Source organism: Quercus robur, chromosome 6 (assembly GCF_932294415.1).
Source record: "Quercus robur chromosome 6, dhQueRobu3.1, whole genome shotgun sequence".
Classification (NCBI taxonomy): domain Eukaryota; kingdom Viridiplantae; phylum Streptophyta; class Magnoliopsida; order Fagales; family Fagaceae; genus Quercus; species Quercus robur.
Window position 1 is genome coordinate 16,851,059 of NC_065539.1, and position 13,678 is coordinate 16,864,736.

At 31.1% G+C, this 13,678-nt stretch overlaps 1 protein-coding gene across 1 annotated transcript; it reads left to right on the plus strand.

Moving 5' to 3' along the window:
• Positions 1-6,072: 6,072 nt before the first annotated feature.
• LOC126733019 (probable rhamnogalacturonate lyase B) lies at positions 6,073-13,415 on the plus strand. The gene is made up of 16 exons (XM_050436132.1): positions 6,073-6,110; positions 6,457-6,532; positions 6,917-7,038; positions 8,064-8,114; positions 8,209-8,325; positions 8,420-8,539; positions 8,741-8,876; positions 9,256-9,429; positions 10,108-10,263; positions 10,783-10,889; positions 11,186-11,276; positions 11,377-11,518; positions 11,872-12,031; positions 12,137-12,253; positions 12,364-12,493; positions 12,837-13,415. Exons 1-16 carry the CDS (start codon positions 6,088-6,090, stop codon positions 13,074-13,076), a joined length of 1,962 nt encoding a protein of 653 aa, XP_050292089.1. The 5' UTR covers positions 6,073-6,087; the 3' UTR covers positions 13,077-13,415.
• The last annotated feature ends 263 nt before the right edge of the window (positions 13,416-13,678 follow it).

Here is a 13,678-nt window from a genome sequence, read left to right on the forward strand (position 1 = left end):
GTTTTTAAATTCAAACTGTGATGATGTCATAATTAATTTAATAATTATTTAATACAAAAATATATTTTAAATATGTAAAATTATGTAATTTGACTAAATTAATATTTACATAAGTTCAAATATATCTTAATTCAAGATAAAGATGATATTTGTTATAATTTATTGCATAGATTTTGTAGATATTCTCTTACTATTTAAAATATTTTAACAAATTATATCTAAAATATAATAAATTAATATGACTTAAAAAATTTAACTAAAAGAACTCAAGATTAAAAAAAAAAAAAAAAAAAAAAAAAAACTCAGAGAGTCATGAGATCTCATGAGACATTGCTTTTAAGTTTATAATAAATAATTCAAAATATCCAACACCACTCACGTTTCCCAAGCCATCAATATTATCAAACCCCTCTTTACTTTTCTTTTCATTTTTAGATTTGCCTACAGAGTACGCTCCGTTTCCTTCTCTCGCTTATTTCTCAGTCACTCTCTTCAGTGGTTCCCAAAAAAACAGAACTGAAGCCTAGTAGTCTAGTAGAAGTGCAAAACAAATCCTCTCTGTCTCTCCCCCGCTCCTCTCTTTCTCCGCTGCCTCTCACTCTTTCTTAACTAAGCAAATAGATCCGGTGGATCTCTTCTCTTATTCTTTTCTTTTTTCTCAGCAGATCTAATGTGAGAGATCTTGGCTTTGAAGACCGTCAAACCCGTGTCTGATTTTGAAAACCAGGCGATTTGACCGCGGTTCAAGAGGTTAACAGAAAAATGAAGATCTCCGGTTTTGTTAGTTTGAAAAACTGGACATGTTAATGGTTCACGGTTAACCCGCTTCAACCGGCCGGTTCGGTCCGAATTTTAAAACTTTGGTCATACTAACTTTTTGTTATCTACCGTTTTCGCTCCCAAAAAAAAAAAAAAAAAAAAAAAAATTGTTATAAAATTAGTGATTATTAAGCATTGATAGGTTAAGTAAAGATTTAGTGTATTATTTATGTATGTAACAGGTGTGACTGTATGAGTCAATAACTAATACAACATAAGTGAATTGAGTTTTGTCATTTAGTTTAAAATTTTTTTATAGAAACAATGATATATACTTTTTATAAAAACAATGATAAATATATAGATAATGAAATAACATAAAATAAAAGTGTAATATAAACTTTATAAAATAAAATTGTCACATCTATCCACGTTGACAATAGATAATAATAACTTATAATAAACTATTATATAATAATTTGATAATATGAAACTCAATGAAGAAAATTGTAAAACTTCATATATTTTAGATTTTTTTTCTTAGTGTCGATAACTTGATATATTCAAATGACCTGTATATTAAAAAAAAAATTATTTAAGTTTTGACAAAATTTGGTAACAAAATTGGCTACAACCTCATTTTTAAAAAAGATTAATATTACAACATATTTTGTAAATCTAATCATTGGATTGCATATTCTTTACACTTTTAATATATATGTCAAATTTTGTGTCAATCAAATGTCATTTATTATATATGATCCATAAAGTAATTTTTTATGTATACTTTTATACTATAAAAACTTGCAATTTTAAAAATTGATTGATGACATAGTTATTAATCTTTGATCTTCCAGAAATTTTGCAAGTATGGAAAATATAAGAAGAAAATGTAATTTGATAATGGATTTGTCAAAATTTATATCCAATAAAAAGATATTGAGTGAAGTTGTAGTCTTATACTATAATTAATTTTGTAATCAAACTTTATCATTTCTTAGAAATCCCAGGGAAAATATTCCACCCTCTCCTCCCATCATAAGATAAATTTTATTAAAAGGAGTGCTCAAGCACGCTAGGGTTGAGCCCATACTCCTGTTGTCTTTACATCATATAAATTACTCCACTTTGAAGCGTGCACTGATTTTTGATTCCTCGGCTTGAGCCCACTAAAAACCTTTACTCCTGCCAAGCAAATTTGGTGGCGCCGCCCCACACTCTTATATGCTATAAATTTGCGACCATTTACATAGAATTGCTCTCTGATAATTCTTTTTTTAATGTCAACTTCTCTTATAAATTAAGTCATATGAGAAACAGAAACTAGTGATTTTAGAGTTGAAAGCACTAGTGTCACGAGAGGCCCTCATCGTCAGAGGCAATGCCCATATTCTCCTTCTGGTAAAAGATACCCTTTACTCAATGTGGTTTACGTGTGTCACAAGACCATATAAAGTCACAAAGTCACATGATGAGGTATTTGGCCAGTCACCTTTGTAATTTTGCGGTGGTGTTTCACAGGTTCGTTTTTTTTTTGAATTCACCATATCGTTTTTCGTTAGTCATGTCTTGCTATAGTGGGTTTTGACCTGAAAGCTGAAATACTCAACGTATAATAGTTTTTTTTTTTTCTTAAAAAACGTTTTCCCCATTCAACACCTAATATAAACAACACTGAGAATTTTGACGCTCTTTCCGTAATTAATAAGTTTGCTTCCCATGTCGTATGGTGGAATATATAAATATTTATACGTATAATATGACGTTGTTATGTTATAACTCAATATAATTATCCTTTCTCAAAAAAAAAAAAAAAAAAAAAAAAACTCAATATAATTATGTTAAAATTATTAGGATAATTTAGTTATAAGTAATTTTTTATTAAATTTTTAAGAATTTTAGAACACTACTCAATTAAAACTATATTACTAAACCTTTTAATAAATTTAAAAGAAGTTCAATTCCTTTTTTATAATTTATTATAGCTTTTAATATAAATAAATTTGATTATTATTATTCAATTTTGATGATACGAGTGAAAATTTTATTTAATTCATCCCGTTACAGGTATATAAAATTTATAAAGAAAGAAAAAGTAAGGTGCGTGATTACGCATACATCTTACTTTTTTCTTATTAGTATCTAGAAGTTCAATCAATTATTCTGCAGTTTTAAGTCGACTGGAATTACAAACGAGTAACTCAGCTTGAAAATTGAATTAGTCAAGTATATTAAACGAGTGGGGATCCATCTATCACGGAAATGCAAATCTTAACAGCTTTTTTTTTTTTTAAGGGAAATTGCAATAACTAAAACTGACTAGGAGTTATATATGTGGCAAACTATTATTGAGTCCGTGGTTATAGGTTGACAAACCTTGAACAAATGGCTGTCTCGTGTGTGTCTTAGATGCATAATTGATGTTCAAGACATATGTCCTAAAGTACTCAAGAAGAACCAAAAGTTTTGGATTCTCTAGTCTACACATTAGTCAATTGTTCGAGATCTTGACACATAGCTTACTAACTGTGGCGGCTCCAGCTAAAACATACCAAATAATGCTTTCAAACCACTAATAATCAAAATATTTACTGAAGTTGATCGATTGAGAATTATGCAACTCGAATCTAAATTCGATTCGTTCAACCATCCAATTTACTAGGCTTTATGATACCAAACTAAGGTAAGCATTACCTAGTGATTGAAGATTCAAGATTTGGTGATCAAAGAGAAGTTGCTGCAATCAAAACACAATCAAGTTGTTTTGAAGAGTCTTTAAGACGTAGAAGAATTCAAGTTTTTGGAGTTGTGTGTCAACAAGTACAACATAAGGTAACTGTAGATTTCAGGTTAAGCTTATCATAAAAAATTTCATTTTATTGTTGCGGATATGCTTCCTATTATTTATTATTTGTGATATGGTTGTATTTGTTGATTAATGTCAAACTGATTTTCCGTGCATAATTGATTAATTAATCAGATTTGATTTAAAATTAATTAATCGGTGACTCCAAAGTCCAAACTTTAAATTAATTAATCAGAGTCTAAATTTACCAACAACTATAACTAAAAAGTTTATTATATTAATGTTTTTGTCAAATCAGACTTATGTCTTGGGATTGGAAAATCTCAACCTATTTGGTAAATTATCCAAATATATAACCAGTAAGAAAGCTGTTATTTAGTTACCAGAAGCAAAATAGGAAAGTTATTGAATTATATTGCTTGTGTTTTTATACAGGAGAAATGCTATAGACATAAATTATTTTACGATATTTTTTCAAAGAAAGATGCTACGTCTATAATATTTTTACAACAAATCACAGGTGATTAGTTGTTATTGGTTCAAATTTCAAATTAACGCTAAGATTACCCTTTTGCCCCAACAATAACAACTAGTAACAACTTACCACTTAGGATTTGTTGTAAAAATGTTATAAACATATCAATTTTCTTTTACAAACTATTAATGTGACAAATTCTTACTAGTTTTAATTTGGGTTTACCACTAATATCACATTTTTATTTACCAATAATTATTAGACAATGTTAAAGCCATATCAGCAACTTATAAAAATATTGTAAAATAGTTTGAATTTGTAGCATTACTCTTTATACAGTTAACACAATGAGCTTTAAAAGGCTATTATTTAGTTTCTATTTTGAATGTTTGTTTGGCCTTCCATAATTTTTGGTAACTTATTTACTAAATATGAGAGGGCAAAAAGAAGAATAAAGCTAGATAAAGACCAGTTTATTCATAAAAATAATCTGGCTACCCAAACCTGTCAAAATCTGGTACATAGCCACAACACCCGCCCCAGATGAAATATTTTTCAACCAAAAACTACACTATTGTCAATACCGAACACCTTCCCCTAACGAATTCGTTAAAATTGTCAAAAAGTTGGCACATAATAACAATAACATGACCTACATATGGAGTTCCACTGTCCCTTCCTGACTCCTATATATGACCACGTGATATTTTTCTGTAAGACTCAAATTAAATTAGCCTTCTCATGCTTTGTGTAATTTCAATTCAAAAGACTAGTCCGGTCCAGCCCCTCAAGAGAAACCGTGAAACAAAGAAAAGCTGAGGTTAGCATTTCTTGCACTGCATATATTATATAGTAGAAAATAAAACAGTCAATGTGAAAGAAAGAGTAACATACATTTCAATTTTCAAGCAGCCTTGATGTCCTTCCTTTTCTGCAGTTATATAAGCGGCATTTACTTAGCATTATATATACATGCACGTTTGGCAAGCTATCAAAGCCAGTAACGATTATACATATATAGAAAACCATATTGGCATATTCAATTCAGGTACTTTAATTTTCTTAAGACTTGGGGCTTGTTTTCCTTTCCCTGTTATGGATTAACAGATTTTGTTGCTATGATATATTTGCTTATTTCCTTTTCTTTTGCTATAGTTCTTCAACCTATTTCTGCTGTTCTTTCCAAAATAATAGAAGAGTACTTTATAAAACTCTCATTGTTTTGCTTTCATGTAATTGGTTTTTACAGGTCTTTACATATATGGAGAAGGTAAACCGGATTTGGAAATGGGGATCTCTTGTTGGCTGCTTAGGAGTGATTTTCCTGTTTGTGTTCTTGCTTGCTGATTCTTCGGAGAAGACACCATTGAGGTTCTTCCCTAGACTTTTGCTCCCTCTACTTTCTATAACGTACGTACTTGCCCAAAAATAACATATATGATAAGCATTATTTATGGAGAGAGAGAGAGAGAGAGAGAGAGAGAGAGAGAGAGAAGTGTCGGGCAGAGCAGAATTCTGTAGGAACGTGAAGATAGACCGAGAGGGACTGTTGAGAAAGGTTAATTAATTTGATTGGTGGGAACGAAGGCAACATTTCTTTAGCATATAGTCACGGAGTCTTAGAAAACACTACTGGTGCATTATAAATGTTTTTTGTTGTTTAATTCCATTTACTTTTTTTTTTTTTACCTGAATTTTGTTTTTTTGCTGGAAATTAGAGAGTGGGTTAAAACTTAGGCCTAGGTTAATATTCATAGCAATTCAATGTTGTGATGACTCATAGCTTCATTGGTATGTTACTCCTCGTTTTCTGTGATAGAAACCGTAAAAAGGCCAAAAAAACATAATAGGCGTGTGACATGTAACGACAAGTTATCCTTAAAAAGAGAGAGAGAAAAGAGAGCAAGGTCACATGCTTCAACTTCTACAGTTGTTGCTTGTCATTTTACCACCTACGACAGTATTATTGGTATCCATTGCTATGAATTCCGCCACACAACACAACATAGCAGAACAATTCTTTTTTTCTTTTTTTTCCCAAATATGTATGGGTGATTGCAGCTCCGTTTGGTTGAGTATCTTAAACATATATTTTTAAATAATATTACACTTATTTTTACATGTTTTTTCACTAACACATATTTTTAAAAAATATAAACAACGTTACTCAAGCTCATCTACTAACTCCTCTACTAAACGGACCCTACATTTTTCTATTTAAAAATCATATTTCATTGTCCATTGGGATTGTTTATTAATCTTATCACCACCCTGTAGTGAATGCCGGCCAGTATTATTATGATATATGAGTTGTTTTTTTTTTTTGAAAAGATGATATATGAGTTGTTGGCCTACCTTTTACAAAGCAGCAAATATTACAAATATTTAATTACTCCTTCCCCTATGCAATATGCAGGAGACTTCTATCATCAAAACGCAATGTCCGAGAACCAAATCTTGATGTAAAACTGATTACCCACGATCGTGAGCAGGTAAATATATGCGTCAGCTTTGTCCACATATTCTAATTGTCAAAAAGACAAACCCAGCTGTCTGGGTTTTAATGCATATGGACTCGATTTTATTCTTTGCTGATATTATTATGGACACAAAAGTTTGTAAGAATTAAAACTCGAAATCAATCGCATAACTCACCGAATTAGAATTCATATACTTAGAACATTTGCAGTTTCGAGCATATGAGAAAGGGGCTATCGATTCATTTCACTTGCTACACCTAAATATAAAAATATTGGAATAATTAAGTAATCCATTTAAAATTCCACATATTTTCTCTTTTAATTTTCCTACATGATAATGTGCTATGATTTTTTTTTTTTTTTTAAATTTTTTTTCTGATATGATACATCTTTTAGGTGGTGGTGAATAATGGCATCGTGCGAGTCATTTTGTCGAGGCCTGACGGTCATGTCCTGGGAATACAGTACAATGGAATAGATAATTTACTTGACAGAGAAAATGAAGAATATGATAGAGGGTATGTACAATTATCACTTGCTTTTAATTTTGGGAGCGCAGCATCAGTAAATCCAAATCTTTGGATATTGCTATGAATTTTAGCTCAAATAATGTTATATTATTGATTTTTCATTTTTTAAAATTGACCAATGAATTTATTAAACATTTTTCTTATTCATTACAACTATTTTTATTTGACCTCACAATTCAACTGTTGACCCATATTGTGACCGAAAGTCATACAAAATCCCCATAAAAAAGAAAAAGAAAAAAGAAAAAAGAAAAAAAAAGAAAGTCATACAAAATCGAAGTCCAGACGTATCAAAAATGTCAAGGCCCAGGACCAAGTTAACGACTTTAATTGATCATATAGGCCTAGAATTCTGTTAGCGTGTGTATGAAATTAACAGAAGAAAAACTCATAGTCATAGATTTGGAACATAAGAAGTCTCCAAATACCCAGTATGTACGTAATTGAGAACTAAAGTCTGCATAGAACCTATAAAGTCTAAGGTGTTAGCTTTGAAATATAAGGGAACAATGATTTTGATGAGTTTTTTCTTTATATTTTGCTATCAAAGATTAGTCTTTTTCTAAGAGGATACCTTGAATTGTCTAAACAAGGGAGAGAGAATGGAATTGGAATTTTCCACTTCTTCACATTCAATCGATTCTCTTCTGCACCAATTACATGGATTTTTTTTTTTTTTTTTCCAAACATAAATGATAGCCCTTATACTTGTCCATCATACACACACTTAGTCACACACAAGAAAATGACCATTAAGGACACAGCTTTTTTATTTTATTTTATTTTATGTGAGATACAAAATTTATTTTAATCTAATTTAAGTGTATATATATCTAAAGTTTTCTTCTGAAAATTTGAACTCTGACCCTTGCCTTCTCACCTCACAAAAATTTATACTTTTGAAGTGATCATTACGTTAAAAATGCGCGGTGACAAACACAACTTTAAAATACATAGAAAACTACACAGCATTAATATTTTAACATGGGGTTGATTTAATTATTTGGTGTCAGGTATTTGGATGTTGTATGGAACGAACCAGGAAAAGATGGTGTCTTTGAGAGGTAAATTTATGTCCCCTTTGGCACGGATATGATATGTAATCTTTTGGTAGGTCTTCCCCCCAAAACTGAAATCAGGTACATGAATGATTTGCAGAATAAGAGGAACAATATTTAGAGTTATAACTGCGAACAAAGACCAAGTAGAACTTTCATTTACATCCACATGGAAAAGTTCGCTCCGTGAAAAAGTTCCTTTCATTATAGACAAAAGGTGCGTATGTTAGGCCCTTATTAATAATAATAGGGCAGTAATTTTAGTCTACAATTAAATATAGTATTAATTAATCTAAAATTTAACTTTATAGGTACATATTCCGGCGTAAAGTTTCGGGATATTATTTCTACGCAATATTTGAGCGCCTTGAAGGGTGGCCTAAGGTTGAAGTGGATCAAATTAGGATTGTTTACAAGCTCCATCAAGACAAGTAATTATAAAACATGTTCATTTCATTTCATTAGGTTATGCAACACAATTCAAATTGCCAATTCAGCAAAAAAAATAAAAAAATAATTGCCAATTCTTTGAACTACTCTTTAGGGAAAAAATAAAAATAAAAATAAAAATAAAACTTTCTTTGGCAATTGGCAAAATTGTTGATGTTGTGATATTTGAAATTAATGGTCAGATTTCGGTTCATGGCGATATCCGACAGTATGCAAAGGATCATGCCATCGGCGGAAGACCGCGCCAAGGGTGAGCCCCTCGCTTACCCTGAAGCTGTTCTTTTGACCAATACAAGCAATCCTAAATTAAGAGGAGAGGTACCCAAAAATCCATTTTGATTTACAATTTTCTTTTAACCTTTTTTTTTTTTTTAAATTTACAATCAAATCTAATATTTCAAAGTTTTTATTTTTATTTTTCTTTATATTGTTCTCTATTCTGTGGTGGTGGTTATATATATCTTTTTTTAAGTACAGATAATTTGTTGATTTTTTTTTTTTTTGGGTAAAGAGAACGTCCTAGATATACAAGTACTTACACACACTCTCTCTCTCTCTCTCTCTCTCTCTCACTTCATTGTTTTTTGGTATTTATTTTGTGGGGTATGCCTTTGGCTTTAGTTCATACTTTTGAGAGAAGAGAATATAATGGTAGAATTTGAGTTTGAGACCCGTGATATTGTATTGGGGGGCGCAGGTGGATGACAAGTACCAGTACTCGGTGGAGAACAAAGACAATAAGGTTCAGGGGTGGATATGCGAAGATGACCCAGCCGTGGGATTCTGGATGATCACACCCAGCAATGAGTTTCGTACATCGGGTCCCAACAAGCAAGACCTCACTTCCCATGTGGGTCCCACTAACCTCAATGTAAGTCAAGTCCGCTTGATCCCATCCCATCTAAAATGGCAAAATCTTCACTGGCCAGTTGCCAACCACATAGGACTGTTTTTCTTCTAAATAATAATAATAATAATGAAGGAAAATGTAACAATAGAGTTTGATTACATCTTCCCAACTCTATTTAATTTTTTTTTATATAATTAATGTGAATTTTACAAGTTCATAATTAAATTACATTTTTTTCTTATATCTTTTATAATTGTAAAATTTTCAAAAAATCAAAAATTAGTAATTACGTCATTTTTATAATATAAAATTATGCATAAATATTACGTTTATAAATCGAATAGTAAATAATATTTGATTTACAAGAAATTTAACATATATTTTAAGAACAGAAAAAAAAAAAAAGTAATTCAACAATTAGAATTTTAAAATATTTATCCATATTAGTTTTTTAGAGGTAGTTATAGATATTAGCTACAAACTAGTTTGAGCAAAACTTTGTCCAAAATGTTATGAGTATTATATGTCTTATTTTCTCCATAAATATTTAATCAATTAAAAAAAAAATGTTTGCTATGATGATTCATCACTAGAAAACTAGCTTCTTAAGCCGTGTTATGCTCCACAAATTAAGGGCATTCAACATATTTGTCTTATTATAGAATATTCATAATTCTAGTTTGTTGGTGCAATGTCCAGATGTTCGTTAGTACTCACTATGCTGGGAAGGAAGTAGGGATGAAATTTGCAGAGGGTGAGCCATGGAAAAAGGTTTTTGGTCCTTCATTTATATATCTTAACAAGGTTTCCAAAGGAGAAGATCCCCTTGAGCTTTGGTCAGATGCTAAATTGAAGGTATTATTATTAAGTTAAGGTGTTAAATTTTCTTTGAACTTTAAAATATTAATTAACTAACTCAAGTAACTTTTCAGTATTAATTAATTAAGTGGTATTAGTCAAGAGTTTTGTAATTTAACTGGTATATTTTAGTGTTTCCAATGGATACATCAATGATTAAAATCCCCCCACTACCAATTATCTAATTATAAAAATAATAATGATACTTAATCATGGTTTTAAAAACCAAACCGGTTACTGAACCCTTTTTTTTCAAAATTCTCGATTCTACCCTAGTTTTTGATCGGTTTCACTGGTTTTAGGGGTTTTTACCAGACCGGACTGACTCCCGGTTCCTGATTGAATCGACCGGATTGGTTGGTTTGATTTTTAAAACCATGTACTTAATATTTGTTCTAGAATGGAGTATTATGTGGAATTTATTATTATTTAAGAGGAATGAATCTTAAATTACTGTGCTCTAAGAGTACTCAAAAAATTTACAACTAACTCTTACTCGTTTTTATTTTTTTTCAGATGCTTACTGAAGTCAATAGCTGGCCATACAATTTCACCCAATCGAAAGATTATCCTACTTCTCATCAACGTGGAAGTGTTGCAGGTCAATTGCTAGTCCGTGATAGGTATTTCCCTTGGCAATTACATGATTTGATCTAAAAATTAATCCTCCAATAATATTGCATAGATAAGATGAGTTTACTTAAATGGGTCCAGTTAATGGATGCTTATTTATTAATAGATTATTTTGGAAAACTTTTAATACCACTTATTTATAAGAAATATAAATTAAAAAAAAAAAGAACTTTCATAAAAAATTAGTTGTTTTTTTTCCTTTTTCCTTAAAATGTTTCTAAAACTATTTCCTAAATCAATGCCTTTAGGCCATCGTTAAAGTTTCCCTAATTAAATCAATATTTAGGTACATTAACGAGAGACTAATGTGGGCACAATTTGCTTATATTGGTTTGGCCGCTCCTGGAGAGAAGGGATCTTGGCAAAGAGAAAGCAAGGTACATAATTTCTCTAGTACATAATTTTCCCTTTGGATTAGGAAAGGTAACCAACCACTAATTTTAACTGTAAACTTTGTTTCTTGTTATTTTCTTTTAGGGTTATCAATTTTGGACCCAAGCCGACAAGGAGGGCTATTTCGAAATTAAAAATGTTCATCCTGGGGACTATAATTTATATGCATGGGTCCCTGGCTTCATAGGGGATTACAAAGCTGCTACCACGATTACTATTACGGCAGGTGAATTAAGCATATACATTATGCACGAGCATGTTAGAGTATTAGTCAAATAATTAAATTCATCATTTCTTAACAATATAACTTTTTTGGATGATTGGTTATTTCTCATGGTATTGAAATTAAACTGTGTCTCCACTCTACTTAAAAATATTCCCACATGTTGGTTTCCAGTAATGAAGTACGAGTTTAGGTGGATATGCGAAGGAGAATGTTAGAATATCAGTTAAATAATAAAAGTCACTATATCTTAAGAGTTTAAACTTTTGGAACAATCGATAATTTATTATATCAAACCGGAACTGTGAACCCAAGAGATGAGTCTACTATAACTTCATTGATGTCCAATATTGCAGGTGGGAAGGTACAATTGGGAACCCTTAGATATGGGCCTCCAAGGCAAGGTCCTACCCTGTGGGAAATTGGCATCCCTGACCGCACCGCGGCTGAGTTCTATGTACCAAACCCATATGCAACACTCCTGAACACCTTGTACACCACCACAACATCTAGCAAGTAAGTCAAAACCAACATTCAAACATTTCTATTGCAATCTTAACAAAATTTCATTGCTTACTTATAGTTAATTAATTAATTAATTAATTAATTTTTTACTTACAGTTTTAGGCAATATGGCTTATGGGAAAGGTATTCAGATATATACCGTAATCAGGATCTTATCTACACTGTAAATGTCAGTGATTATAGTAAAGATTGGTTCTACGCTCATGTTAACAGGTATATATAATTGTTGGTTTCCTTTTTTTTTTTTTTTTTTTTTCACATTTCTTTATATGTTTCCAGTATTTCAATTTTTTTTAAGTCATTGTTCTAATATTGCATTTCAGGCGTACAAATAATCGGACATACGAAGCAACTACGTGGCAGATTCATTTTGAACTTGAAACTATGTACAACAATGTTGGAAACTACACACTCCGGTTGGCCTTGGCTTCAGCCACCAACGCTGAATTGCAGGTTTCAAACTTATATTTTATTTATTCTATACATTTTTTTTGTTATTATTAATATTATTGGTTAATATCTAAAGTATCTAATTTACAATTAAGAATTTCGCTTACATAAAGAATAGTAGTACTCATTACTCACAAAACAAGCATGCACATAGCAAAGGTGCTACTATTTCTCATAATTGGAATTTAAAATTTTAAATGATATAATAGTTTGAATTACAACATTTATTCTAAACATAAAATGTATCCATTTCAAATGAAAATAATCATCTTCTACTGTTCAAAGCCACTTTTTTTTTTTTTGTTGATTTTTTGCTTATAGTGTTATTTTGTGACTGGATTACAAGGTTCGGTTCAACGATGCCACAACCTATCCTCCTCACTTTTCAACAGGGGTTATAGGCGGGGACAACGCCATCGCGAGGCATGGAATTCATGGGCTATATTGGTTGTACAACATTGATGTAGCAAGCAATCTACTCCAAGAAGGAAAGAACATAATCTTTCTCAGACAGTCAAGGAGCACGAGTCAATTTCAAGGAGTCATGTATGACTACCTTCGTCTAGAAGGGCCTCCTGAAAATTGATCGTGTAGAAGATGTCACATATTGATTTCTCTCTAGGAAAAATACCTTGATGCATATACAAGTACCATGTAGAAAAGTAGCCATGAGAAGTATAGTATATAAAGCCTTTAGGCAGAGAATCAACCACGACAATTTAGTTCAAAAGGGAAATGAAATTTTGTTGTTATTACCAAACCCACCTCATTCAGATATGTTCCTTCTTGTATGTCATTGAAACCCCAACTCCCTTACAAATCTCTAGGAGATTATTGTAACAATATCAGCGAGGAGATTATTGTAACCTGTTGTACAACATTGCTCAAAATAATACAAATAATAAACTTGATTCTTTGTATACAAGCATTATATAGTTTACACTCGACGGTGATTCAAATAATTAAACACACCTAAGACTACATAAAGCCAACATTAAATAACCATCATGGGCTTGAAAGCCCAGAGCAACAGAAGCCCGAAACAAATTGACCCGACCTAAATGCGCGCCCCCCAAGGCCCAAACATGAGGTCCGTTTCCTATATTTTAGTTAATTATATTTCGAGTTTATCTTTGAACTTTTTTTTTTCTTCAATTTAACTCTTAATCTTTAGGGTTTTTCACAATA

Coding starts and splice junctions, on each gene's coding strand:
- LOC126733019 (XM_050436132.1), top strand. CDS start 6,088: ATGGGTGATTGCAGCTCCGTTTG. Junction 10,264..10,782: donor GGTCAGATGCTAAATTGAAG/GTATTATTATTA, acceptor ATTTTTTTTCAG/ATGCTTACTGAAGTCAATAG. Junction 12,254..12,363: donor TTCTACGCTCATGTTAACAG/GTATATATAATT, acceptor ATTGCATTTCAG/GCGTACAAATAATCGGACAT.